The following is a 25,262-nucleotide window of genomic DNA, read 5'->3' as shown; positions in this document are numbered from 1 at the left end:
CGTGATAAAATAACTAACATGTATTTATTTATTAATACAGGGTGACGAGTCGAAAAAGGTTCAAATAAAAGACTTAAAGCTATCTATTCCATATAAAAGTATTTTGTGCAACTGGTATATAATAAGGGTTCTTTAAGTTCAAGAGCCGAAGTTTAAAAAACAAAACAAAGCTGAGTTTTGTAAAGACAGGGGGTTGATTTTTGAATTTAGACCGCTCGATTTCGTGTATTTCATTCAATAATATCTCCACTAAATACTAGGCATTTAAATTCTACTAATAGAATTGAAAACGAGTCGTCAATATCACTCGATTCCCAATTTCTATCGCTCGTATTTCAAAAATTATCATTTCGCCGTTTTTCACCGATTTTCGAGTGACGAAAACGAGCGCTCTAAATTCAAAAATCGGCCCCCAGGCCCGAGAAATTTAAGACTTAATTATATACCCTTGCACACAATATATTTTTTAAAAATGCTGTCTAAAAAATATTGTGTACAAACACCTAGACTTATAAATAAAAATAACTGTTTGCTACATTTGGCATTTATAAATATATATGTTACAAATTGTTCTATGGCATCTATCATCGCACGTTGATTTCGATCTCACTGGCAGCCAGAAAAAAAAAACCAACCTTAAAAAGTGATATGATATTTACTATAAAAATTATCTTGACTTCTTTTTCAAAATCTAATTTTGATTAAGCTATACGAATTGTGCTCACGGATGGCTCACGGAATCTCTGCTAACATTGTACAAAATTTTCCTTTTGATGAATTTCCTAAATTCTCTTTGCTTTGAGCGCTGCCTCATAACGGGCCAACGCTTTTATTATTTCATGCAGCTTTGGCTGTGCCTCGGTGAGCTAATGAGGAAACTTCCTTATAAATACTAGCTACTTATACCTTTACATCCATGTGTAGCGCCATCCCCCGGGAGTGCGAACCTCAAGCACCGACGGGCGCGTCTTACTTAACAACCATTAGGTATATTACTCGTATAATGGCTGCTATTTAACTGATCACCAGATTTAGTAACATTTAATACCAAAAAAATCTATTTTACCACCCTAAAATAATGAATGATCACCAAAATTATAACACCATTTTAATGTGAAATGATTACCAATTTTATTACATTTTACTATCCTTTTAAAGGAAATGACACCAAACTAATCATTATTAACCCAATAATAGTAAATGATTACCAAATTTCAAACCCCATTTTAATGTGAAATGATAACCAAGTTTTTACATCTTGCTAGCCTATTAAAGAAAATGACACCAAAATAATCATTGTAAACCCAAAAATAGTAAATCACCACCAAAATTAGAACTCCATTTTAATGTAAAATGGTAACCAAATTTTTAAATCTTGCTATCCTATTAAAGCAAATGACTCCAAAATAATAATTGTAAACCCAAAAATAGTAAATGATCACAAAAATTGTAACCACATTTTAATTAAAAATTTGCAAATATTTAATATATCGTTATCCTTTTAAATTAATTAATCCATTTCGTCACCTTTTTCTAGTAGCATTTCATTTCTGTAAGGGTCGCAGTTCAAACCTAACCTAACCCACTTTTCTAGCAGCATTTCTTTTTTGCAAGGGTCGCAGTTCAAACCTAACCTAAACCACTTTTCTAGTAGCATTTCGTTTCTGTATGGGTCGCAGTTCAAACCTAACCTAACCCACTTTTCTAGTAGCATTTCTTTTCTGTAAGGGTTGCAGTTCAAACCTAACCTCACCCTCTTTTCTGGTAGCATTTCTTTTCTGCAAGGGTCGCAGTTCAAACCTAACCTAACCCACTTTTCTATTAGCATTTCGTTTTTGTAAAGGTCGCAGTTCAAACCTAACCTAACCCATTTTTATAGTAGCATTTCGTTTCTGTAAAGGTTGCAGGTCAAACCTAACCTAACCTATTTTTCTAGTACCATTTCGTTTCTGTAAGGGTCGCAGCGCTAACCTAACCTAACCCACTTACTAACTGATAGCAGTTTAACTTACTTTTCTAGTAGCCTAACGAAATGCTGCTAGATAAGTAGATTAGGTTAGGTAGGTATGCGGTGTAGTAATTTTGGCATCAGTTTACTTTATTTGGTAATATGTATACATTTTTTGGTAATCATAGTGGTTTATTTAGGTGAAAATATCGCATTAATTTGGTCTTCAAGATTTGGTGTTCAGTATTTTTTTTGGTAAGTATGATTTTTTTATTTAGGGTACCAAAGTATTATTTGGTGGTAGCCTATTATAATCACATAAGGGACTGCACGCTTTAAATATGGTTACCTCTACCCGTTATCAATACGAAACTACGATGTAGTATCTATAGCTTTTGTCAAAATAATGTTATGGCTTTGATTAAATAGGCAAATAAATACTCATACATGTGTAAAAATAAAACTGAAGTCGAAAATATACAACAGAGGGTCTGTCACACTTACGTATGAATTTACAAGTGCGACAGAGAGGCAACACATCGAACGTGGTTCGCGGTAGGCCATAAGTTTCCGATTCCGTTATAGCTTATTCATAAAGGCCGGTGCACGTGAGCCAAGTTATTTGTTGACCTTAATTTCACGCGACACATTGCAGTAGCAAGTGTAGGTTGGTATCTAATCCGCTCAAAGCCGATGTGAGCTTGGGGCCAAATTCGGTATTTTTTATTCTAGAGCTTTTCCGATTCCGTACATTGTTTCGGCCGTCGAGCTTAGCCCTTTTTGCTTTTCGTATATTGATTCCTTTCGTTGTTTCAGCTCTTCCAAAATAAACGAATATTCTTGGGATGGAAATTGAATAGCCCAGCACAATGTCAGTTTAAAAAAAATGGAACGGATAAGTCAGAAGCTTGATCAAATACGACATCCATTAGATGAATTTTATGTCTATTGAATAGAGCGGTAATATTGAACCGGTGCTGGATCGACACTAGAAATATTAGAGATATTTTTTTTGCCATCTAATATCGTGTCTCCTACATCTATTTCTTTATCTTGCCTCAAATCCCGAACGGTTTAATGGATTCGTAACTGTGTACAGACTTTGCCATGACAAAGTGTGAAAGTATCATAACAAATGTAAAATTTCTATGCAAATATGACGATTATTGCGGCACTACCACACTTTTTCATGACAACGTCGGGGCAGAGTAAATATGTAGTTTTTAAAATAATCGCTTCGAAAGTCTGAAATAATGTACGTAGGTAGAGTTAGACCAAGAAAAGTCTGCAAAGATTTTGATAACATACGAAGTGCAAGTGTTATCTATACGTCATAATTGAAAATATAAGTTTGCCGTTTAAAATAACACTTACACTACGTGTGCTATCAAAATCGTTGCAGAGTTTTCTTGGTCCTATTTACCTATAGGTATTTTACAAGACACAAAACCTACGCGGTGACTAAAATAAGTATTGACTGGATACTACCTACTAAGTTCAAGATACTTCAAGATATTCACAAGAGACGACACGTACTAGCTAGATACGTTATAGTTTAGATATCAACTAGTTTTCTTTTGCAGCGCAATTCGGGCAACCAATGTCACTTTTACGTTAGATAGAGTAAGATATCCATTAGATGTGAATTAGATCTCTAAGTCATATCCTGTGGAAATCGTTCAAGAGTATCTCCAGAATCGCGCAAATGTCAAATTTGACAGGTTAGATCTTAATCATATCGTTATCGTATCTTGGTCTAAAAGATATCAAATAGATGTCTATTTCAAAATCCGAATCGGGCCCAAACACATGTCCCTAGTAGCATTTTCGTTGGGGCCCACGGTGCCAACGGTAGGGAAAACGTTGGGATGAGGTTCGTTCCGTAGCCAACATTAATTTTGTATTGGCCCACCATCGCATTTACCAACATTCGCTGTGGCACAGATGCCCAGCAATGGGCCTTTGTGTATTTTGGTAACGTTGGCTAAACAACGATAATATTCGTTGGCCCAATGATGACATATATCGCATTTACCAACATTGGCAGTGGCAGTGATGCCCAACAATGGGCCTTTGTGTATTTTGCTACCGTTCGCTAAACAACGATAACATTCGTTGGCCCAATGGTGACGAATACCGCATTTACCAACATTGGCTGTGGCACTGATGCCCAACAATGGGCCTTTGTTTATTTTGGTAACGTTGGCTAATCAACGATATCATCCGATGGCCCAATGACGACAAATATCGCATTTACCAACATTGGCTGTAGCATTGATGCCCAACAACGGGCCTTTGTTTATTTTGGTTACGTTGGCTAATCAACGACATCATCCGATGGCCCAATGACGACAAATATCGCATTTACCAACATTGGCTGTAGCATTGATGCCCAAAAATGGGCCTTTGTGTGTTTTGGTAACGTTGGCTAATCAACGATATCATCCGATGGCCCAACGATGACAAATATCGCATTTACCAACATTGGCTGTGGCACTGATGCCCAACAATGGGCCTTTGTTTATTTTGGTAACGTTGGCTAATCAACAATATCATACGATGGCCCAATGACGACAAATATCGCATTTACCAACATTGGCTGTAGCATTGATGCCCAACAAAGGGCCTTTGTGTATTTTGCTACCGTTCGCTAAACAACGATAACATTCGTTGGCCCAATGGTGACGAATACCGCATTTACCAACATTGGCTGTGGCACGGATGCCCAACAATGGGCCTTTGTGTATTTTGGTAACGTTGGCTAGTTAACGATATCATCCGATGGCCCAATGATGACAAATATCGCATTTACCAACATTGGCTGTGGCACTGACGCCTAACAATGGGCCTTTGTGTATTTTGGTACCGGTGGCTAAACAACGATAACATTCGTTGGCCCAGTGAGCACAAATATCGCATTTACCAACATTGGCTGTGGTACTGATGCCCAACAATGGGCCTGTGTGTATTTTGGTATCGGTGGCTAAACAACGATAATATTCTTTGGCCCAATGATGACATATATCGCATTTACCAACATTGGCAGTGGCACTGAAGCCCAACAATGGGCCTTTGTGTATTTTAGTAACGTTGGCTAACCAACGATATCATTCGATGGCCCAGTGAGGCCAAATGTCGCATTTATAACTATAGCCGGTCAAGCAAGTTTGTCACTAGAAAAGGTCGCGAAATTCAAATTTTCTATGGGACGACAACCCTTCACGCCTACATTTTTTAAATTTGTCGCTCTTTTCTAATGACGGAAATGGCTTGACAGAGTGTAACACCATAAACAAATAAATAAATATCACACGAGCATTTTAACAGAGGCCAGGGGCTGCGTGACGTCATCAAAATAGCTACCAGTTGAGTTTGCTTGTGGCGTCACTAGATGGCGTTACTGTCTCCAAACATCGAAGTTATAGTTATTTTCTCGATTATTCCGGATATAATCATAATATTTTTTACAAGTAACTTATAAATCTAATAGCTACAACTATAAAATTTATACATAAATTTAAAAATTTGTATTTTACCAACATTTTCTCAATTGTAAGAATCCTCCACAAGGCCCAACGTTAAAGTTACAATGTTGGCCCTTTGTGGGACAAGCTGTGTTGGGCCTTCAACCTGGTGCACGACTACCTACCGACCTACCTGACTTGCCGTTGGGTAATTGTTGAATTTGCAAACAAGCACAACGAAAAAATTGCCCTTTTTTAATTTTTTGCAGTTGGCCCTACAGCAAGCCATACGGCCAAATGTAACAATTAACCAACCATCAAACAAATGTGTATAGGCCCAACCACGGCCCAACCAAAACCACCACCGTTGAATAATTGTATGATTTATTTAAATAGGCCCAACGAAAAAAATTACTCTAATGGCCCTCTGTTGGGAATCTTCGGGAGGGCCTTTGTCGAGGGCCCTCCAGCAAATCGTACGGCCAAATATAACAATTAACCAACCATCAAACAAATGTGTATTGGCCCAACCACGGCCCAACCAAAACCACCACCGTTGAATAATTGTATGATTTATTTAAATAGGCCCAACGAAAAAATTACTCTTATGGCCCTCTGTTGGGAATCTTCGGGAGGGCCTTTGTCGAGGGCCCTCCAGCAAATCGTACGGCCAAATATAACGGTTGCCCAACTAATACGTAAACAAAGGCCCAACAAAATCCCTACAAGAAAATGCTATTAGGGGTTTCAAATTGGAAACAAACAAGATGCGACATGCAGGTTCTGCCAGGACCAGGAGCCAGGGGAGACAGTTTGGACTGGATGTGCTAACTACCTCGACAGAAATGGGTGCCCTCACATTGGTTAACAATCAACTATATACAGGGTGATTCAGGAGACGTGAGCAGGACTAACACTGCGCGTTTCGTAAATTATAAGCAACTGTTTCGTATCAGTATTAGTGAGGTTAATGTTAATTTTCTAGTCGTGTTGAAAAAAAAAAGTTATTAATTTATTTACGACATGCATGGTCACCCTACAATTAGAATACTAAACTACCGATATTCTGTGTCAAACTGAATGTCATCACGGTCTGATTACTTTTGAAAACTCGTATCTCACTCAAGTTTGACAGTTTATTTTCTTCGTAATCATAATGCTGTCATTACGGTTAAAGAGGTTTTATGTTTATTAATTAGGTCTTATAGGGTGACCATGATTGTAGAGAATTAAATGTGCCCTCGCCAAAAAGTTAAAAAATAGGAAAAAGTGTGGTTGTTTCACCTAAATACGAAGGTGATCGATCGATTATCAGTTACTGAGTGTGCAGGATTAGTCCTGCTCACGTCTCATGAATCACCCTGTATATACCTACGTCTTTACTGTTTTTAGTGCATTTTTTAGAGTTCCCTGCCCAAAAGTTAAAAACAGGACCCTATTACTAAGACCCCGCTGTCCGTCTGTCAGTCTGTCCGTCTGTTTGTCACCAGGCTGTAGCTCATGGAATTTTCACAGATGATGTATAAATTTATGTTGCCGCTATAACAACAAATAATTATTAAAAATTAAGTGGAGCTCCCATGAGTGTCTGTTAAACGAAAGACGACAGTTCTTGATGACTATTTTATATTTACCTACATATATTATCATGCCGCGATCAGAAAGGGATTAGAAATAACAGATTTCCATACACTTACGTCAAAATCAATATGGATTGACAGCTATCTCAATCCCTTTCTAATCGCGATTCAGTAATACATAAGTCACTCGATAAGTTTTGAGATGCTCGAAATTCGAAAATGGAACGCACCTGAATTATAGGTATGTTTTTAAAAAGCAAATTTATTTAAAAATAGAACACAAGTTGCCGATTCGCTCCAATTTAAAAAAGCGGCCAAGTGCGAGTCGGACTCGCCCATGAAGGGTTCCGTAACAGCAAGTAACAAAATAAAATTGGGGTTTACGGTTTATGACGTATTAAAAAAAAACTACTTACCAAATCTTGTTCAAACCAATTTTCGGTGGAAGTTTGCGTGGTAATGTATATCATATATTTTTTTTAGGTTTATCATTCTCTTATTTTAGAAGTTACAGGGGGGGGGACACACATTTTACCACTTTGGAAGTGTCTCTCGCGCAAACTATTCAGTTTAGAAGAAAATGATATTAGAAACCTCAATATCATTTTTGAAGACCTATCCATAGATACCCCACACGTACGGGTTTGGTGAAAAAAAAAATTTTGGGTTTCAGTTCTATGTATGGGGAACCCTAAAAATTTATTGTTTTTTTTCTATTTTTGTATAAAAATCTTAATTCGGTTCACAGAATACATCTACTCACCAAGTTTCAACAGTATAGTGCTTATACTTTCGGAAAAAAGTGGCTGTGACATACGGACGGACAGACAGACAGACAGACAGACAGACAGACAGACATGACAAATCTATAAGGGTTCCGTTTTTTTGCCATTTGGCTACGGAACCCTAAAAATGAATATGTTACAGTCATTTTTCCAAAACGGTTCCCGCGTTTTTTCTTTGAAACGATGGAGCTTAACCGCGAACATTTGTGCGCTATGATATTTTATGATTTTAAATTTGGTTTATCTGAACAATTGTGTTTGCAACGATTGCAGTCAGCGTTAGGAGATCCTGCTCCTTCACGGGCAACAGTTTTTAGATGGTTCAACGAATGTAAAAGGGGTAAACCCAGCATCGAAGATGACCACCGAAGTGGTCGCCCGCAAACAGCAGTAACTGCAGAAAACGTGTGGACTACTGAAATGTTGGTGCGAGAAGATCTACGAATAACATACAAGGACATAGAGAAGATCCTAGCGGTCAATTCGGGGAGCGTTAATATAATCCTACATCAATATCTTGGAGTGAGGAAGCTCTGTTGTCGTTAGATCCCGCGTTTGCTCTAACAAACTGATGAAATTGCGATTTCTGCCCTATCGGATCAAGACTGGCAAAAATGTTTTCAAAGTTGGTTTAGATGAATGGAACTTTGAATATAGAATGATAGAGAGTATTTTGAAAAAATGTAATATAAATAGTGCTAATATCTTGAATAGTTTTTCTGTATCTCAAAACTTATCGAGTGACCTACGTATGTAGGTAAGTACATACTTACTTTTATTTTATTTCTATATAAACATACTTAATACAGATTCCATTGCAATATATATGTAGGTATTAACCTAATAAATTGACTATCTGAGAAAAGGCGATAAACGCAACGCTTGTATCAAAATTAAAACTACTGCAACTATTTAAACCCTTTTGTAGAAAACTACGTAACATTTTGGCAATGCATGCTGAATTTGTTAAGAAACATAGCCAGCGCTACGCGATAGTAAGTAGAACCGAGATAATGCTATGCGACAGCCAATTTCCTCGCATCTTTCTGGCTTTATGTAACATTATAGTTTAAAATTTCGGGAAGCACTTTGATAAATATGTATCCGCTTTGTTATTAACCGTATTCAAAAGATAACTTTTAGAAGTTATTAAATTTGCGGATATTCTCCCACTGATAAAATGTTTAGCTAGATTTTCTTCTTCCACGCGTTATCGGTATTTTACCAATTAGCAATCTTTAGGCGTTTCGCGATAGATCTTTCTGTATCGATTCGAATCCTGAGTTTCTGACTTTTGCTCGATAGAAAATAATCACGAATACAGGATGATTTCGGGGTCGTGGAGCAAGAGAGCCAGACATCATACAGAATCCAAAGATGAGCCTAATGATGTTATTAATTATTGTTTATCACCAATACTGATGATTATTTTCCAGATGACAAGTAGGAAAAAACATTTTTGCATAGAATTTGGTGACCCTACTCAATGTGACGTCTTGTCGCTTTCCATACAGCGTATGTCAAAAGTCATAGGGTGACCATAATTACTTAGTATAGCATTAATTTTACTTGAAAAATAAGAATAATTAAAGTAATTATTTTTTAATCAAATACTACCATATGATAATGTGGATCATTTACAGAGTCAGAAAAAGTGGTTCTAGATCACGACCCAGACATATAGAGGTCTAAAATGCACCTTAAAAAGTTGCTTCTAAAAATGGGCAATATCATGTTTGGGGGAACATATCGATTACTTTTTTTTTATTAAAATTAAAAAATATATTCAAGGATTCAGACATTATTTCGTGAAACAATATTTATTCATATTGTTTGAGTTCTTCTCAAAATTTGTCAAGTCTGAAACCTGCTTTACCATAGCAGGTAGGTGCAGTAGCACTACTACAATCAATGTCTACGCGTGGGTACGTACAAAGTTTAATAAATGTCAAATCCACGTGGTGCTTTTGATTCATCATTTTAAAAATCATTATAGCATAAGACCTAAATACCATTTTATTTTATGTTGCATATTATGAAAATAATATACCTAGTTCTAATTATAGTACATACTACTTATTTGGGTTACTATACACGATTAATATATATACCCATATATTTATAAGGATTATATTATTATAAACTTTACATAATTAAAACTTAAATTACTGATTCATTAATTATATAAAACGGGGAAAACTTAATCAAACATGCGGTAACTGGTAAGTAGGCACTAAACTTATCTAATTTCACGTACCTGGAGCTGATGCTGGTGTTAAACCATTACGCCTGCGCTGAAATAAGGTTTCCAGCTCAAGAGTGTCTGAAAATCTTTAGCGAAACCTCTCCAGACGAGCCAACGAAATGTCAGCGGTACGTGCGGACCACATTCAAGTACCTATATATATTGGATAAGGATAAAACCAACAAAATTACTACTTCTATTCATTTGAACAAATATTCAACCTAATCATTGACAGACAAAAAAAGCAGTCAAAGTCAAAGAAAATACTCCATGCGCACACTCGGACGTCTAAAGGATGAACTTATACGTAATCGTAACCTAGCATACCTTTATTTTGCCTCGAAATTCATGGTATCTGCCAAAGAATGTCCCAAAAATATCGATTCACGACGTATACACCATGTCTCCGGCCGAGACAAACGCCCCCTCCACTCTACGTACACATATGACACGGCACGTCAAAAGAGATATGAAATTGTTTTCCCGCCACGAAAGTTCTTTGGCGAAAGTTCAACCACTGTGAGAAAAGTTCTACAAAAGCGTTAAAAGAGTCTGAAAGCAATTCAATAAGTTGTATCGGTATTTTAAAATCAGCTTTTTTCTGAGAAGGATATGATTAGAGAACAGACTAAAAGTTTGAATGTATCGTTCAGACGTAGAGGAGGACCATGCGACAGGCTGGCGCGTGTTCTCAACTCGACTGACAGCGACCCCTGCACAGCCGCTGCCGACGCGCGCAGGCCCGCGCCCCCCGGCATCGAACCCCTGTGTAAAGATCTTGTAAGCTTTTAGAGAGACGAAACCACGTGCTGCTCGGCACTACCGACCTTCTGGAACTAAAGCTTATGATAAAATGCAAGCCGCTGAAGATGGAGTTAAAACAAAAATGGATATACCATCACAAAGCATCAATAAAATTTTCTGCATTATTAGTTTTCTAAAATCAATAAAATGTTAGACAAGGACGGCAATAGTTTAATCAAGAATCCTTCTAAAATTACAAGATCTTTTCAGCTTGTGAAACAGGTGATATTGCCATTTCCCTCTAAGTATACCAGCTACCGACTTCATGGGGCACTGAATGCTGCCTTATCTGTGATAACAAACTTTCAGCCAATAGCGTTTATAGGCAACTTCGCAGCTAACTCGGCATTTGCCAGAATTTCAGGGGCGACTTTTCTTTTTATTTAAGTCTACCTTTCAGAACCTTACAACGCATGCGTGCACCCTACAGAAAGCAGTGCAGGTCAAACTGCTGTGGACATTTCACATTTAAAGACCCATACATACGAAACGCAGGCGTTTACCGGGAGTTTTAAATAAATAAACTAAGTAAAAGGTACTGACAACATTGAATGTTTTCGCAGCTATTATCAATATTCATATTTTAAATTAGCTACTTATACATGACTGATTTTTTCCAAGATGTCAATCGATTCTACTTGCCGTAAACTGGGGTTACTTTGACTTGTCGGGTAACCATGATCGATCGAGTTTTGAGGGATAAGCAGTTGATTTTTAAATGCGAGTTTCTGGCAATATAAATAGATGTAGCTGGCAACATTAATAGAAAAATATTTACATGATAAAAGTGTTCAAAAACCAACTCCTTACAGTTTATAAATCGATGATCAAAGTCAACCCATGCATCAAAGTAACCCCAGTTTACGGTACCGTAAGATTCAAATTTTTCTAATAAACCCAATTCGTATTCCAATGTATATTGTGCCCCAGAATGTACCAAATTGCGAAAATAAATGTGGCGCGTGCACCGCGAATAAATAAACTAAATAATAAAATAAAAACAATAATCCATACAAAAAGCGTGCGGCCTGTGATGTCACAGGCCGAACGGCCGCGACAAAATGTATGGAAATGATTATTTACAGTATATATGGTCCTATTTTCCCGCACTAGTGCGGGAAATAGCACTTTTCGTGCGTATGTCAAAAGTTTAAAGGGCCAAATGTAATGTAAAACGTTGTACGATACACGTGCGAATAGGTAGTTTACGGCCCTAGTGCTGTAATTAGCACAACACGTGCCTATCGGCGCGTTTCGAGAAATGAATTAGAGATTGACGATATAGTAAAGATATCCTTACTATATGGTATCTAGTCAATCTCTAATTCATTTCCCGAATCGAGTCGTATGTCGAAAATTTAAAGGGTAAAATGTGTCAAAAATATTAGTAGGTACTTGCAGTAAAATGTTGTACGATACAGGGTGAAGTGCGTGTTGGCGACTGGATGGCGCGCGACCTCTTTCGTGCATGTTACATATTATTTGTAAATAGATACACCTTTTGATGTCAGCCTGCCTGCTACCGCGATTTTAATACCTCATATCTTGCTGTATTTTATTTATTAATACAATTAATTATACAATAGGTACCTACGTGTTTCCGTCATCTCATCATACAGTCCACCCAGTAGCTATCAGTGCGAATAAGTAATTCACAACTCGTGTCGATTTAAAACACTTTGGACATGTTTTAATTTATCACCACTATAAATTAAATAAATAATAATAATTAGGAGGGTGTGATCCTTCACAGCCGGACCACCTCGTCCGATTGTGCTCAGTTTTTAATGACGAAATGTACCTCTTATGTACTTCATGTACCTCGTCGGAAATTGAACGTACCTCTGTAGTTTGGCAGATATATGCGTTTGAAAGGGGTCCGGCTGGGGAGTAAAATCTGCAGCCGGACCACGCCTGGATCCGACCATATCTGTTATTTTGAGATATAATTTAAATATCAGATGAATGTACCTGTTACGTACCTCCGAATAAATCGTTTTTTTATTTAAAAAATGGTCTCATAAATGAATTTTCATACATTTAATTTTTTGAGTATACGCGTAACGTAAGCGCCTGTCAAAAAATAATAGCAACATAGTAGAAAACAAATGTATTCAATTCGGGCAAGTCGTCTAACGTGTCAACTAGATACAAATGTGGGTGGTTATAGGGAGTGTTTTAAACCGACATGAGTTGCGGATTACCTTTTCGCACGTGTATTGTACAACGTTTTACAGTACACAGTTGAAATTCTCAGAGATGTTGCCGCTATAACAACAAATACTAAGAAATAATAAAATAAATATTAACGTGCGGCTCCCATACAACAAACGTGATTTATTTTGCCTCTTTCTGCGTAATTTATAAATAAATATTGGTTATACGAACATTCTTATAGTAGACCGGCCAGCGAAAGAAAAGTCTTCTAGTTAGAAATCGATTTCCGCTCATTACATGTCGTCCGGGATATGGGTGAATATGGTATCGATGCATTCAGTGTAATGCCTTGAACCCAAATATATGAGATGACAAGCGCGAAAGTGGTGGGGATAATTGCTTAGACGTCATAAAGTCGGCAGTACAAACTTTTATTTATTTTCGTTTACCATGTGGGGTACCAAATGAAGGGACTTTGTGAGTAGATCACAAATATATAACGTACTGTAACATTTTCAATACTTGGTCTAACAAATTATTAGAAAACGTTCAAAAATTGCACAAACCACAGTTGACTTCGAACTGCTATAAATTGAAAATGGCTGAATGGATTAGTCCAAAATACATACCAAATGACTGTGAATATCCTTTACATAATGTTAAAAAATGATTAACCAGATATATCAAAAAATAAGAAAAGTATATCAAGTTGGAAAAAAAGTGTAGGTCTGTTACGTACATTAAACTACAACTATTATTAAAACAGTATTGGTATTATAGGTATATAGTAAATATGTTGATAAACATATTTGTTACCTTCATATCACGAAATATATGAAAGATGCAAATATTACCCCTTGTTTGTGGTATTATCTATTGATTTAAATAAAAGGCATATTTATGTTTATAACATTGTATTATGTTTTACATATAGAAATATACACTGAAAATTAAACCCTGACAACTTAATAAAAATAGACATTAATAAAGCGCATTCACAAAGTTTTCAGTATTATACAAATAACATTAGGCATGCCTACCTATTACACTTTACACACAGATACACTACACTTTACACACGGCATTTTACACAGATTTCTAACTTGTATTCATTCATACATTTCTTCACGGTTAATTAATACGCTTTCCAGATGCGTGACTCGGTTCCTTCTGAACCCACTAAAGCTGTATAAATTTCACTCTGGCTGCTTCAACAGCCGTTGCTCCGCATTTAGCACATTTTCTATGTGCATTGCTGTAATCTATGTAGGTACAGACTTACAGTCTTAAGTGGTTGTACCGCTACGTTGTATTTATTATTTAAAGATTTAATAGATAAAATTTTCGTTATGAACTTTAACCACAGCAGTTGGACAGAGTCATTGACAAATATATTTTTTTATTATGGTGGGTAGACGTACCTACCCTCCATATATTTTATGAATATTGATAAAGACAGTTGGAAGCAAATATTCATTATAAAACTTAATCGCGTGTAATTAAGTTTTAAGCGTTTTAAGTCCCGTTTTCGTGATAATTTAAATCAGAGTTGGGAGCAATGTTGCTGTAGAAAAATGTTTTTATTTTTATTACTCGCAACTTTTTCTCGGAGGCCAACGCACACATAGAAGCTTCAGGCGCACACATGCGCAATTATTTGGGGACATAACTTTCTTAGGAAGTGAACAGGCCTGGTAAATACTGAGTATTTACTCAGTATTTACTCAAAGCACCCGATAAATACCCGTATTTACTCATTTAGGTGGGTAAAAACGATTGCTTATAAAATATTCAAAAAGTGAGATTTAAGAACAAAATTGTTTTTAATTGAAGAGTGCTAACGTGTATTAACAATATCTATAAATTAAAAGGCATATAGGACGCTTATTTTTGGAAAAAGAAGGTAATTATCAGTGAGAGGCAAATTGTGATAATGCATAGTTAACAATTTTGTTTTAAATAAGAAGGTATTCACTTTAAAAATGTGGTACTTAAATTCTATCGATGTTCTAGATAACTGCATGTCGCGCAAAAGTGCATGTTTACGCGGCACTTACGACCTTTTATTAAGGGTTTTTTAAAGAAAACTCAAAAACGACTTAACCGATGATGTTCAAAATATTGTTTTTTGTACTCTATTATACAGCTAATCTCCCGATATGTTTTCATATTTCTTCTGAACTTTGGTTCGAAAGTTATAGAGAGATAAACATTATTTTGGCCTTTCGAAACTATTTTTTCCAAAAATATTCAATTTATCCAAAAAAGTTCTTAGAAACATTCCAGTTATTTTTAAAGGCCCATTTAATGATGTGCAACACGTTAGTAGTTTCTGAATTTTTTTTTGTGACATGTATAGAGAGCCCCACTTAAAAATACATTTCTTTCAATTTTGAGTTCTTAATCCAGTAGCGGCTTACAAAATACACCTATATTTCAAATTTATATGCCCCTTGCCCAGCACTCTAAATAGTGTATACCCACCAATTTGGGTATAAACGAGTAAATACGGGTACATTGAGTAAATACTGAGTATTGACTCGGTATTTACCCGTGAGTATTTACTCACTACCCATCTCTATTCCGGGTGCACGTCCCATCTTAGCAATGACGTTCCCTTATTTGGAGCTATACTCAAACAACAATACAATAGTAAACTAAAGTTGGCTACTAACACGAGCGCGGTGGTTCAAGGTAAGGGCTTAGTTAGACTATCGGCATTGACAGAGAGTTCAGCACAACCTATTGAATTTAAAGACACCTTGTATGTGCCAGATTTGAGAACTAACTTGATGTCGGTGGCAAAAGTAGCTGTCAAGCAGATCTTGTCAGTAGAAAAAGGCGACAAATTAGAAAAATGTAGGCGCGAAGGGATATCGTCTCATAGAAAATTTAAATTTCGCTCCTTTTTCTACTGACAAGATTTGCTTGACCACCTATATATTCCATAGATGGTAGGATCCTAGATTCATGGATGGATTGTGGTAGTGGCGACCCCTACGCAGAGTTTCGCGTAATATTCCCTTAGCTTACCACTTAGCCGATTTGTTACAAGTTTTTTTTTTTTCTCTTTATTTTTAGAGCTTGTCACCGAGGTGAACATGTCGCTCCATAAAAAACCACAAATTAATATATTCTTACAACTAACTTATTCTACATACTAAAGCTTTTCGTACAAGCTGTAAGGTAAAAGTACGCTTCACCGAATGCTTAAGACCTAAACTTACGTTTCTTTTTTTAATTAGTTCTGGTATTTGCATACGAATATGTTCAATACTAAAATTGAAACTTAGATAAATTTGTCCTCATTTAAACATAACTATAAATTACTGAAATGATTGGACGTATATTAAAAATATTTTTAAAATAATTTCTTCCAGTTTCCTTGATTGTACCATTTACCGAACTAAGAAACGTGATTTGCACATTATACCGAATAGGGAGGCCGCATTACCGAACTAGGAAATAATTGTATGAAAATATGGTGTCGGGTGGTGCCCAAACTTTAGTAGTTCAGTATTAAAAATCCCTACTATACTTTGTTTTTTAGCATTAGAAAGGTGGTAAGCGATCTTGACGTGTCTTTTTTATTGAAAAATACTTTTGAAAAATAAGTAATCCCAAATAGGTAGGTATGCAACAATTATCAAACATGTACGTATATGTATAAAAAAATTTGGCTGTTTAATGCATTTTGTCTCGTCCATTTTCTAGGGAAGGTTAAATAACAAAAGTTTGAAGTTTAAAAAGTCAAGTTTAAATCGCCCCACGACGACGAGATGACGACGACGACGAGACGAATCTAAAAAAAATGTTGGACGTCTAGATTTGGACCATCCTGTATAAAATATTATTGCTTTATTATTTTTATTATCAGATTGAGTTTTTTTGTCCACATTCCGAGACTATTATCAGGCGTCCAATAAGTATGACTAAAGTTTGAGAAGGGCTGGCATTGAAATAATGGTCACAAAAAATAAACATATAAATATAGACCTAGTCGTTATAATAATAAGGATGATATTCTAATGAACGTCGAATAGAAACATGGTCAACGCAAGCGTGAGTTCGGTAGCAGAGACCATGGGTACCATTCACCGAACAGCCGTTCGGTGAACGAAACATGGAAAATATGTGGAACCTATTTCGCGAACAGATTTTGAAAATAGTATTTAAATCGTAATCAATATGGTATAACTACAAATCTATCAATTAATTTAATACTTGAATCCATTACTAAACCGTACATGTATAAAGTTCTCGCTAATACTGGCGTAAAATATCTAAAATTATTGTTTGATAATAGTCTTGCCAAAAACCTTATTTTGATGCCAAAAAGTCTTAAAACATGAACATTTCAAACGCAGTTTTATAATAATCTATATAGGTTATTGTTGTTCGTCAATTGCTCATAAAATTACAAATACATTAATTTATTTGTGAAATTAGGTAGTTAATCTAAATAGTTCGTAATCAACCACTAGAAAAATAATTTCAAAAACATACGCTTTTCCTGATTCCGGACGCTGTTCGATAATACCTTCCAATCAAATTGTCGGTGTACTCATCACCGAACTCACATTAAGCTTAATTTCTGATAATATGACTGCACTAAATTAATTAAATTTACTAAAATACACAAACTAATTAGGTAATCACACTGTAAAACCATACTTTAAAACACAGAAATCAATTTAAAAGGTTTTATGGCCTTAAGAAATATACGCAACTTCTTAACGATTTCTTTAAGGTTGCCCATACAAAGTGGCAATCGGCAGCGACGACCTGTTTCGATCAATTGTCACGTCCCAACTGCGGCACAAATTGGCCGACTCTGAGGCCTAATGGAAGGGACAGGTATTTAACTCGTGAAAAAAAAATTACGCAAGTAAATATCAGCTGTAAGTAATCGACTTATAGCCTAAAATAGAAGAAATTCGGTGATACGGACGGATTCAGAGCGTTCGGTGAAGCGTACTTTTACCTTAATAGCGCCATGGCGGCGTCCGACAGAGGAGCAGCCAGGACGCTATTGCAGCCCCCAACATCAAACATATTATTATGGCTTGAAAAAGCCAGTTGTATCCGAGCATTTGTTACAAGTTGCAAGTGTTGCAACGTTGCAACTTGCAGCGTCAAAGTATATGCAATATAGGTGTGAGGAGATTAGTGTTTGAAGTAAAATGATAATAAACCGATTTTTCATTCCTTTTCATAATATATACTATTCGAACGATCTCGTCACAAAAACTCGAATACTCGAATAATATCTGAAATTTTCGGATCGGATATTTGCAATCCCTTCATACCCTATCTGTGGTAGATGTATTGTAATGATTGAAATTCTTGCTTGACAAACAATAATAATAGTGTTAGCTTCCGCTCAATATTTATTTTATTTATTTAACTTAAGTGTTTCCTAAAAGCTAACGAAGGGTGTTGCAATGGCTCAAGCTGAAGATACAGAACTCCGAGATTTAGTGTTAGAAGCTTTGGAAAAGAATGGATCGCTAGCTAAAATACGTGCCTTACTACGTGCGAATATTTTCTTGGCGTTTGAGGATGATTGTGAAAATATGAAACAAAATGTGAATTTGGACAACATTTTAAAAATACCAGAAGGTGTGCTGGCGTTGTCGATTGTCCACGAGTTTTTAGAGTTTTGTAACCTTAAAAACACGCTGTTTGTCTACATGTCGGAGTCGCGCCAGGGTACGGAGTACATGTATGAAGGCCGAAATATGTTGGTTGATCGACTTCAGTTCTTAAACGGTAATGATGATTCCAAGGAGCCTGTTCTCGTCACGTTCGTGAAAAATATCCTTAGACCTCACCAGAGCAAGTACTACGAGCGGGGGGACGCCGGCAACGCGGGCCAGCACAACTCGCTTACCGCGAAACTACGCAAAGGTGACCAAAACTGCACTTACTTAGTTCATGAAGACTCCAGTATGTCAACTAGTAATTCTACTTCTGACAACTCATCAGATGAAAAGAATAAACTTCACTTGAAATTACCTCTTGACAATTCAGATACAGATACATCAAGTGACTCTGTGAGGGAGAAAATGAGCTCAGAGTATATTCCCAACCAACACATACTGTCTCAAGCCAGAAGCAATGTTGATAGATTAACCCTTGACCAGTTCTCCTCAACATACAACCAGCAGAAAGATAATATTGGAATGAGTCAACACAATGACACTCCCCATACAAACGCGCAAAACCGTGAAATTAAGCCAAATATTAATAACAGCAGCGAGTCCACATCATATGTAGATATTAAATCGTTTAAACCACCAGATGAGGCAAATATAACAGTACCGGTTATAACACTTGACAATGTTAAAAATAGTCCTGCAAGACCCCAAAACCCAACACACACAAGTCCTCAACCAGAAAATGTTAAAGCAAACTCTGAGTCTACATCATCAGCAACTATGAATAGTATTTCATCTCTATCTTTGAAGCATGAAAATGGAAAGAAAATTCAAAAAAACAACTTGCTGACTACAGATGATCCCACTAAATCAGACAATGAAGTGACAGAATACAGTTTAGATTTTTCACTGTCTCAAGTGTCTAGAAACAAGAGCACACCTGAAAGTCAGCTGCAGCTCCCAGACCAGCCGGGTAACCCGTCTCAAAACTCGCCACTCTTAAGCCCACATCAGAATTCTCAAAGTTCTCAGAGTTCTGTGTCCATATCTGATGTAGCTGACCTAATTGAGTATAGTGACCGAAGTTACTTATTTGAACACAATCAAAATAAAGATAATGAGACTGAAGTTACCCCATCAAAAGCAAGTAATAAATCTAAAAATGCAAGTGATCAGAATTTTGTTCCAAGTGAGGACTCGGGTGATTTTTCAGAATCCCCTATCCCATCACTTTCAAACTTAAGCCTTGATATTCATAGTGATTAATCTAAATCTAGTCAAAGAACTAGCTGGCTTGCATTTAGATCAAATTAGATACATACCCATACCACGAGTCAACACTGACAGTCACAGTGTCAACACTGACATATACACTAACATCTACGTAATTTACTTTCTATACATCTCGCTTCTATACAAGCTCTCGAGATGCATAGAGAGTAAGTTACGTTCACTCTAGTGTTTATGTCAGTGCCAAAATGGTGGTAAGGTGGTAAATGTGTGCTGTTACTAACATGGTTGCTGCGGCATAATGCAGCAGTGCACAATGTAACAGAGATGTTAATTTTAGAGTAATACTAAATATTTTTGAGGTTTGTATTGTTGAGGGTGCTTGTGGTATTGATTATCTCAATTGTCAGGTCATTTCCTTTTGAAACCTATTTACTCATATGTTTTTAAGTTGCTACATAAATCAAATGTAAGAAAGTTAAACTAATATCACTTAAAAAGCCATTGCTTTGGTAGCCATGTTACTACTTGGTGCTCTAAATAGATTGCAAGATTTCTGAAATTTGAGACTACCTGTCAAGATTTCTGAAATGTGAGACTATGTACAGGTGACGTCAAAGATATGTTATCACATTTGCACCTAACTCCTTTGTAATAAGGCAAAAATGTAGGTATCGTCAAGCTTGCTGTTTATTAATCATTTTTAGTTTTTATGCTGAGCCCTTTAAGCCTTTATAAAGCAGAGGGAATATATTTCCCACCACATTTTGAACTTTATTTCAAAGTGACAGGGCTCAATTTTGCATAATTCCTGACACCCTTATGCCTTATAAAGGGTTAACACATTCACTGCCCCTGACGCACATGTGCGTTCACCGTCATATAAATTTGTTCCTAGGCCACGCCCCCTGGCAGTAAATGCGTTAAAAACACTTGCAAACCCTGGAGGTACAATATTTTTGGAACACCCAACCCATGGCCATTATTTGATAAATCTACAATTTAGTCCTAATAGTTATAGTTAGGCATGTAAGTATGAGGCAGTTGCACATACCTATAAAAAAAAACTATATGACCACCAACAATTAATAAGTACCCTTTTAAAATTGTAGGTACTTATGTACCTAATGAAAAGCGCCTACGAACAAAGAACCCGCCTAGTGGGTTGCTGGCTATGAATGTGTTAACCACAATAAAATATAAGGTAGAGTTAAACCAAGATAAGCCTGCAACGATTTTGATGGCACACACAGTGCAAGTGTTAATTTAAAAGTCAAACAGTCTATGAAATTATGACGCATAAATAACACTTGCACTTCATTTGCTATCAAAATCGTTGCAGACTTATCTTGGTCTAACAGTTCCTTGTTTAGGTTCCGTTTTTAGTGTTCCGTACAAAACTTTGTTTATTTTACTATTTAACAGGCATCATGGCTTCGATCATACAAAAGTATATGACACATTTTAGGAAGGGGACATTCAAATCTGTGTTAAATGTATGAATGTTATACATTAATAACTTTAATCAATACAATCTAAAGTCTTAGTACTGAAGTGTTTATTGTACATAATTGTTAGGTAATAGTACCTATTGTAATCCTGTTTTAAAATTAGTGCTTTTCTAACCAGACACCATCAGTTGGTTATAAATTGATTACCTATTTGACAGTTCCAAGTGTTACTTGTTGAAGTAATAAAGGTTGTGCCTTATTTATATTATGTACCAAGATTCCTTTGAATATGTCTACTATGTTTAAATTCTAGTCTTAATATAAAACCGGTTCCGTCCAAATTGCTCCATTGTCATGTCATAATAATATCCGGAGAAAATATCTGCAACCAATAGCTTATTTACTTTATTATCATGAATAAAAACTATGAATCGCGTATTTTGTTTTTTATTTACATTTTGTCACGTCTCACAGAGAGCAGATGTAGAGTCTGACCAAGAATAGCCTGCAGCGGATTTGATAGCCCACGCAGTGAAAGTGTTATTTTAAACGTCAACTTCTATGAAATTATGACGTATAAATGACACACTGCGTGGGCTATCAAATCCGCTGCAGCCTTTTTTTGGTCCGACTTTAATGATTCTCTATATATTATGCAAAAAACTAAATAATTTAAAAAATATTGCTTTAGCTTATTAGAGCAGCATTACGACGTATTCCCAATAGGTAATTATAGTCGTGGTAAGCGACACTCCTTTTACGTAACTTGGCAAGTTGGCAGTAATGTGACCCCGATATAAATCTTAATCGTAACATTAACAATTTCGTTATTTTGTTTCAGTTTTTAGGGCTATTTGCACCATTCACTAACCCGGGGTTAACCGGTCAAACCTCGAGTTACTATGGTTAGCAGTACAATTTGACACTGGGTTAACAGTTTAACCGGTTAACCCCGGGTTAGTCGAATGGGTATCGTCTTGGGTCGTCCCATTCGTTTTTCGTCAAGTTCCTAAATTAGTCCTATTCTGCTTTCGTCACTCATTCTACATTGAAAGCCACCGACGATTGTGATGAATGTAGAATGAGTGACGAAAGCAGAATAGGACTAATTTAAGAACTTGACGAAAAACGAATGGGACGATCCAAGACGATACCGTCGAATGGTGCAAGTGCAAGTGAGCGTAATGCCGCAGTATATTCATAACATCATAACTGCCCGTCTCGAAGATCTCGTCAGCCTGTTTTATTTTTACTGGCATGATTGACATTGCTTAAGGCAACAGTATAAGCTACTGCTTATACTGGCACCAGTATTTGTATTTACAATCTGAATAGTCCACCAAATACTGAGAACAGTTGACTCGGGCACCTAAAGCGGCCATGTTCTTTTCAGTAGGTAAGTACCTTGAATTCACTCGGTTATTTCACTGTGAATCAGATATACCTACCCCTCAATTCCGTAATGCAAACGCATTTGGCATTTGGGGAGGGAAGAACATACCTACTTGCACAAACAAGAATAACGAACTAATATTTGAAGGCGGCAGAGTAAAAGGCATAAATATAATCAATGTTTATTTCACAATTTCCGTAAAGCATAGATTGTAGATATCACGTTTCAGTTATGCACACAAGTCAATCCATACCGAACACATAATTACATTATAACATAGTCGTTACACTTTTCTATACAAAATTAACGCTATACTGTTATGGCGTTCTAGCAGTTAGTGTAGGTAGTAGCATACAAAAAATTATATTAAACATATTTTATTTACAACTAGATATTTTTATTAGGTACATGAGTTTTATATGAAAATGGTATAAAAATTACACTTTCATACATTCAATTACATCTAATATCATTGTAATACAAATGCGATTCGTATCCTAACTTTCAAAAATATAACAAGAGTAAAAAAGACAATGCTCCATATTAATTATAAACAAGAAGTTACAGGAATACTTTTAAAAACAGAAAAATCACTCCAGGCACTGTCGTTACATAGAACTTTAAACGTACTTGCTTCACTAGAGGAAATTACCTTCTAACCTGAAGCAGTCGAATTCAAAAAACGAAATCACCCAACAATTTCGTGGAAAGGTCCAATACTCGTGCTTTCAATATTTGCTCAAACTTTTGCAAATACAGCAGAATAAAAACCTTTGAATGTATTCAATCCATCGATTTCGATGTTTTTATTGTGAATGGACAAATTATACACTAGTAGTAGGTACCTATAATACCTACATCAAATAAGTCAAATAACATTAAATGTAAATAAATATAAATAATTTACATATGGCAACTATTTGGCTTTGAATAAATGTACTTATAGTTAAAACCAAACAAGCAGATATAACTGAAAAAATATTTATGATAGCAGCTTGCTTGAAAAATAGGACTTCCTTGCAAGTATGACTTGTTAGGCTCCAGCTTAACCTTATTGGAGCCATGCCATATCTCATGGGTCCTGTCCAGTACTTATGCATCATACAGTTAGGAACGAAACGAGCGACATAAGTATTGCACGCATAATTATACATTGTAACGCAAACAAAGAAATAGATTTTCACTCAATTTATTTCAGTATTGAAAATAGTGACGCTATTGGCGTCAAGATGTCTTCCTTTGTTGCTTTAACCTTTTGAACGCCACGCCTATCGTGCGCGGCGCGTCATCGCGAACCTTGTCGGAATGCACGAAGGTTGATATTGGGCTGTATCCGCGCGCGTCAGTTGACATCTTTGGCGCTCAAAAGGTTAAAATCCCGTAGTAGCAATTTTTGACGAAGTTGCTGACTCCGATGCTAGCCTACTACGGCATCATATAGCGGCACAATAATACTGTAGGTAGTAACAAAATTGTGTTCAAAGCTCGTTTCCCACTGAGCTGTCGTGAGTGAGATTCGAGTCCATGCTCGCGTTGTCAGAGTCTTGGCTTTGGTTTCCGCTGTAGTTGGCCGCTTCTTGTAGCCGCATCAGCATGTTCAACTGCAAACAAACGAGTCATTTTTAGAGTCTGCAATAGAGTACCTAGAGGCATAGAGAATAGATAGTATAGAGGGGTCCTGTTATAGTAAATTTTGTAGTCACTGTAAAATTACTGTCATCTATCGACACACGACTAAAACTGAAAATAAAGACGAACGAAGAATTATTTTATTATTTTTGTATGATTTTGACCCATGTTCATTCCCTGATATATATGTGTTGAAATTGTTAAATATGAAACGGTGTCGTCACGCCATCTAGCCGAGCATAGGCTTTGGCCTACTTTGGTGTGTGAGGCACGTTTTTTTCTTAGACTATTCATCTTATACGAAGTTATATATGTCTTTGCTAGAGGTCATTGTATATTTAGTTGTACATATAGGTGATTACAGGTGGGGGCAATCCCCCTACCTGTAATCACGGCTGCCCTGAAGGCACGCCTTACCGCTAGCGTACAATAACCATGGCTTTCGGTAACAGTACGGTAATAAGTAATGTCTAAAAGCTCTTCCTCTCGTTTCATAAATAGATACCTATGTAGTAAGAATGTCCTTACCAAAGGGTCCTGGTTGTTGTTGGTGTTAGGATCTTGATTGGTTTCTTCTATCCCAATTTCCTCGACAGTTATCGCACGTAGAGTCTGAAAATAAAATACATACATATTTTAGCTAATTATGTTTTTGTTTTGCTGAAATAGGAGGCAATTGTTTGTAACAAGTTAACTAGTGATCGACCCTAGACTCAACTGATGAAGGGCCTAAGTTGAAGACTATTCATTCTTGCTTGACAGTATTTGATGAACTAGTTAAATACACCTATCCTATAAAATACTGTCAAACAATAATTTTAGTGAATGAACTACGGTTACAGATAGTAGAAAATTCCTCCCAGCCTCTGTATTCCTTGAACTCATTCAGACATTGGGCGGTTAATGTAGTTTCCAT

The 25,262-nt window shown here is 36.4% G+C and overlaps 3 protein-coding genes across 5 annotated transcripts in view; 1 reads left to right on the top strand and 2 right to left on the bottom strand.

Annotated features, from left to right (window-relative positions):
• The window catches only part of LOC134678550 (gamma-aminobutyric acid type B receptor subunit 1), a 188,791-nt gene extending 177,580 nt beyond the window's left edge, over positions 1-11,211 (bottom strand). For all 3 annotated transcript variants that reach the window (XM_063537147.1, XM_063537145.1, XM_063537146.1), the window contains exon 1: positions 10,350-11,211. The gene's annotated coding sequence lies outside the window, so the exon portion shown is untranslated. The remainder of the gene's footprint in view (positions 1-10,349) is intronic.
• Positions 11,212-18,319: 7,108 nt separating this feature from the next.
• Positions 18,320-21,762, top strand: LOC134679459 (dentin sialophosphoprotein-like). The gene has a single exon (XM_063538372.1). It carries the CDS (start codon positions 18,428-18,430, stop codon positions 19,907-19,909), a length of 1,482 nt encoding a protein of 493 aa, XP_063394442.1. The 5' UTR covers positions 18,320-18,427; the 3' UTR covers positions 19,910-21,762.
• Positions 21,763-22,886: 1,124 nt separating this feature from the next.
• The window catches only part of LOC134678543 (protein sickie), a 199,335-nt gene continuing 196,959 nt past the window's right edge, over positions 22,887-25,262 (bottom strand). Inside the window, exons 33-34 of the mRNA XM_063537127.1 lie at positions 24,875-24,958; positions 22,887-24,318 (exon numbers count right to left, since the gene is read on the bottom strand). Coding sequence (XP_063393197.1) covers positions 24,196-24,318; positions 24,875-24,958 — 207 coding nt within the window. The 3' untranslated portion in view covers positions 22,887-24,195. The remainder of the gene's footprint in view (positions 24,319-24,874; positions 24,959-25,262) is intronic.

Source organism: Cydia fagiglandana, chromosome Z (genome assembly GCF_963556715.1).
Source record: "Cydia fagiglandana chromosome Z, ilCydFagi1.1, whole genome shotgun sequence".
Taxonomy (NCBI): domain Eukaryota; kingdom Metazoa; phylum Arthropoda; class Insecta; order Lepidoptera; family Tortricidae; genus Cydia; species Cydia fagiglandana.
Note: the sequence above shows the minus strand (reverse complement) of the source record. Positions and strands in the feature narration are given on the sequence as shown.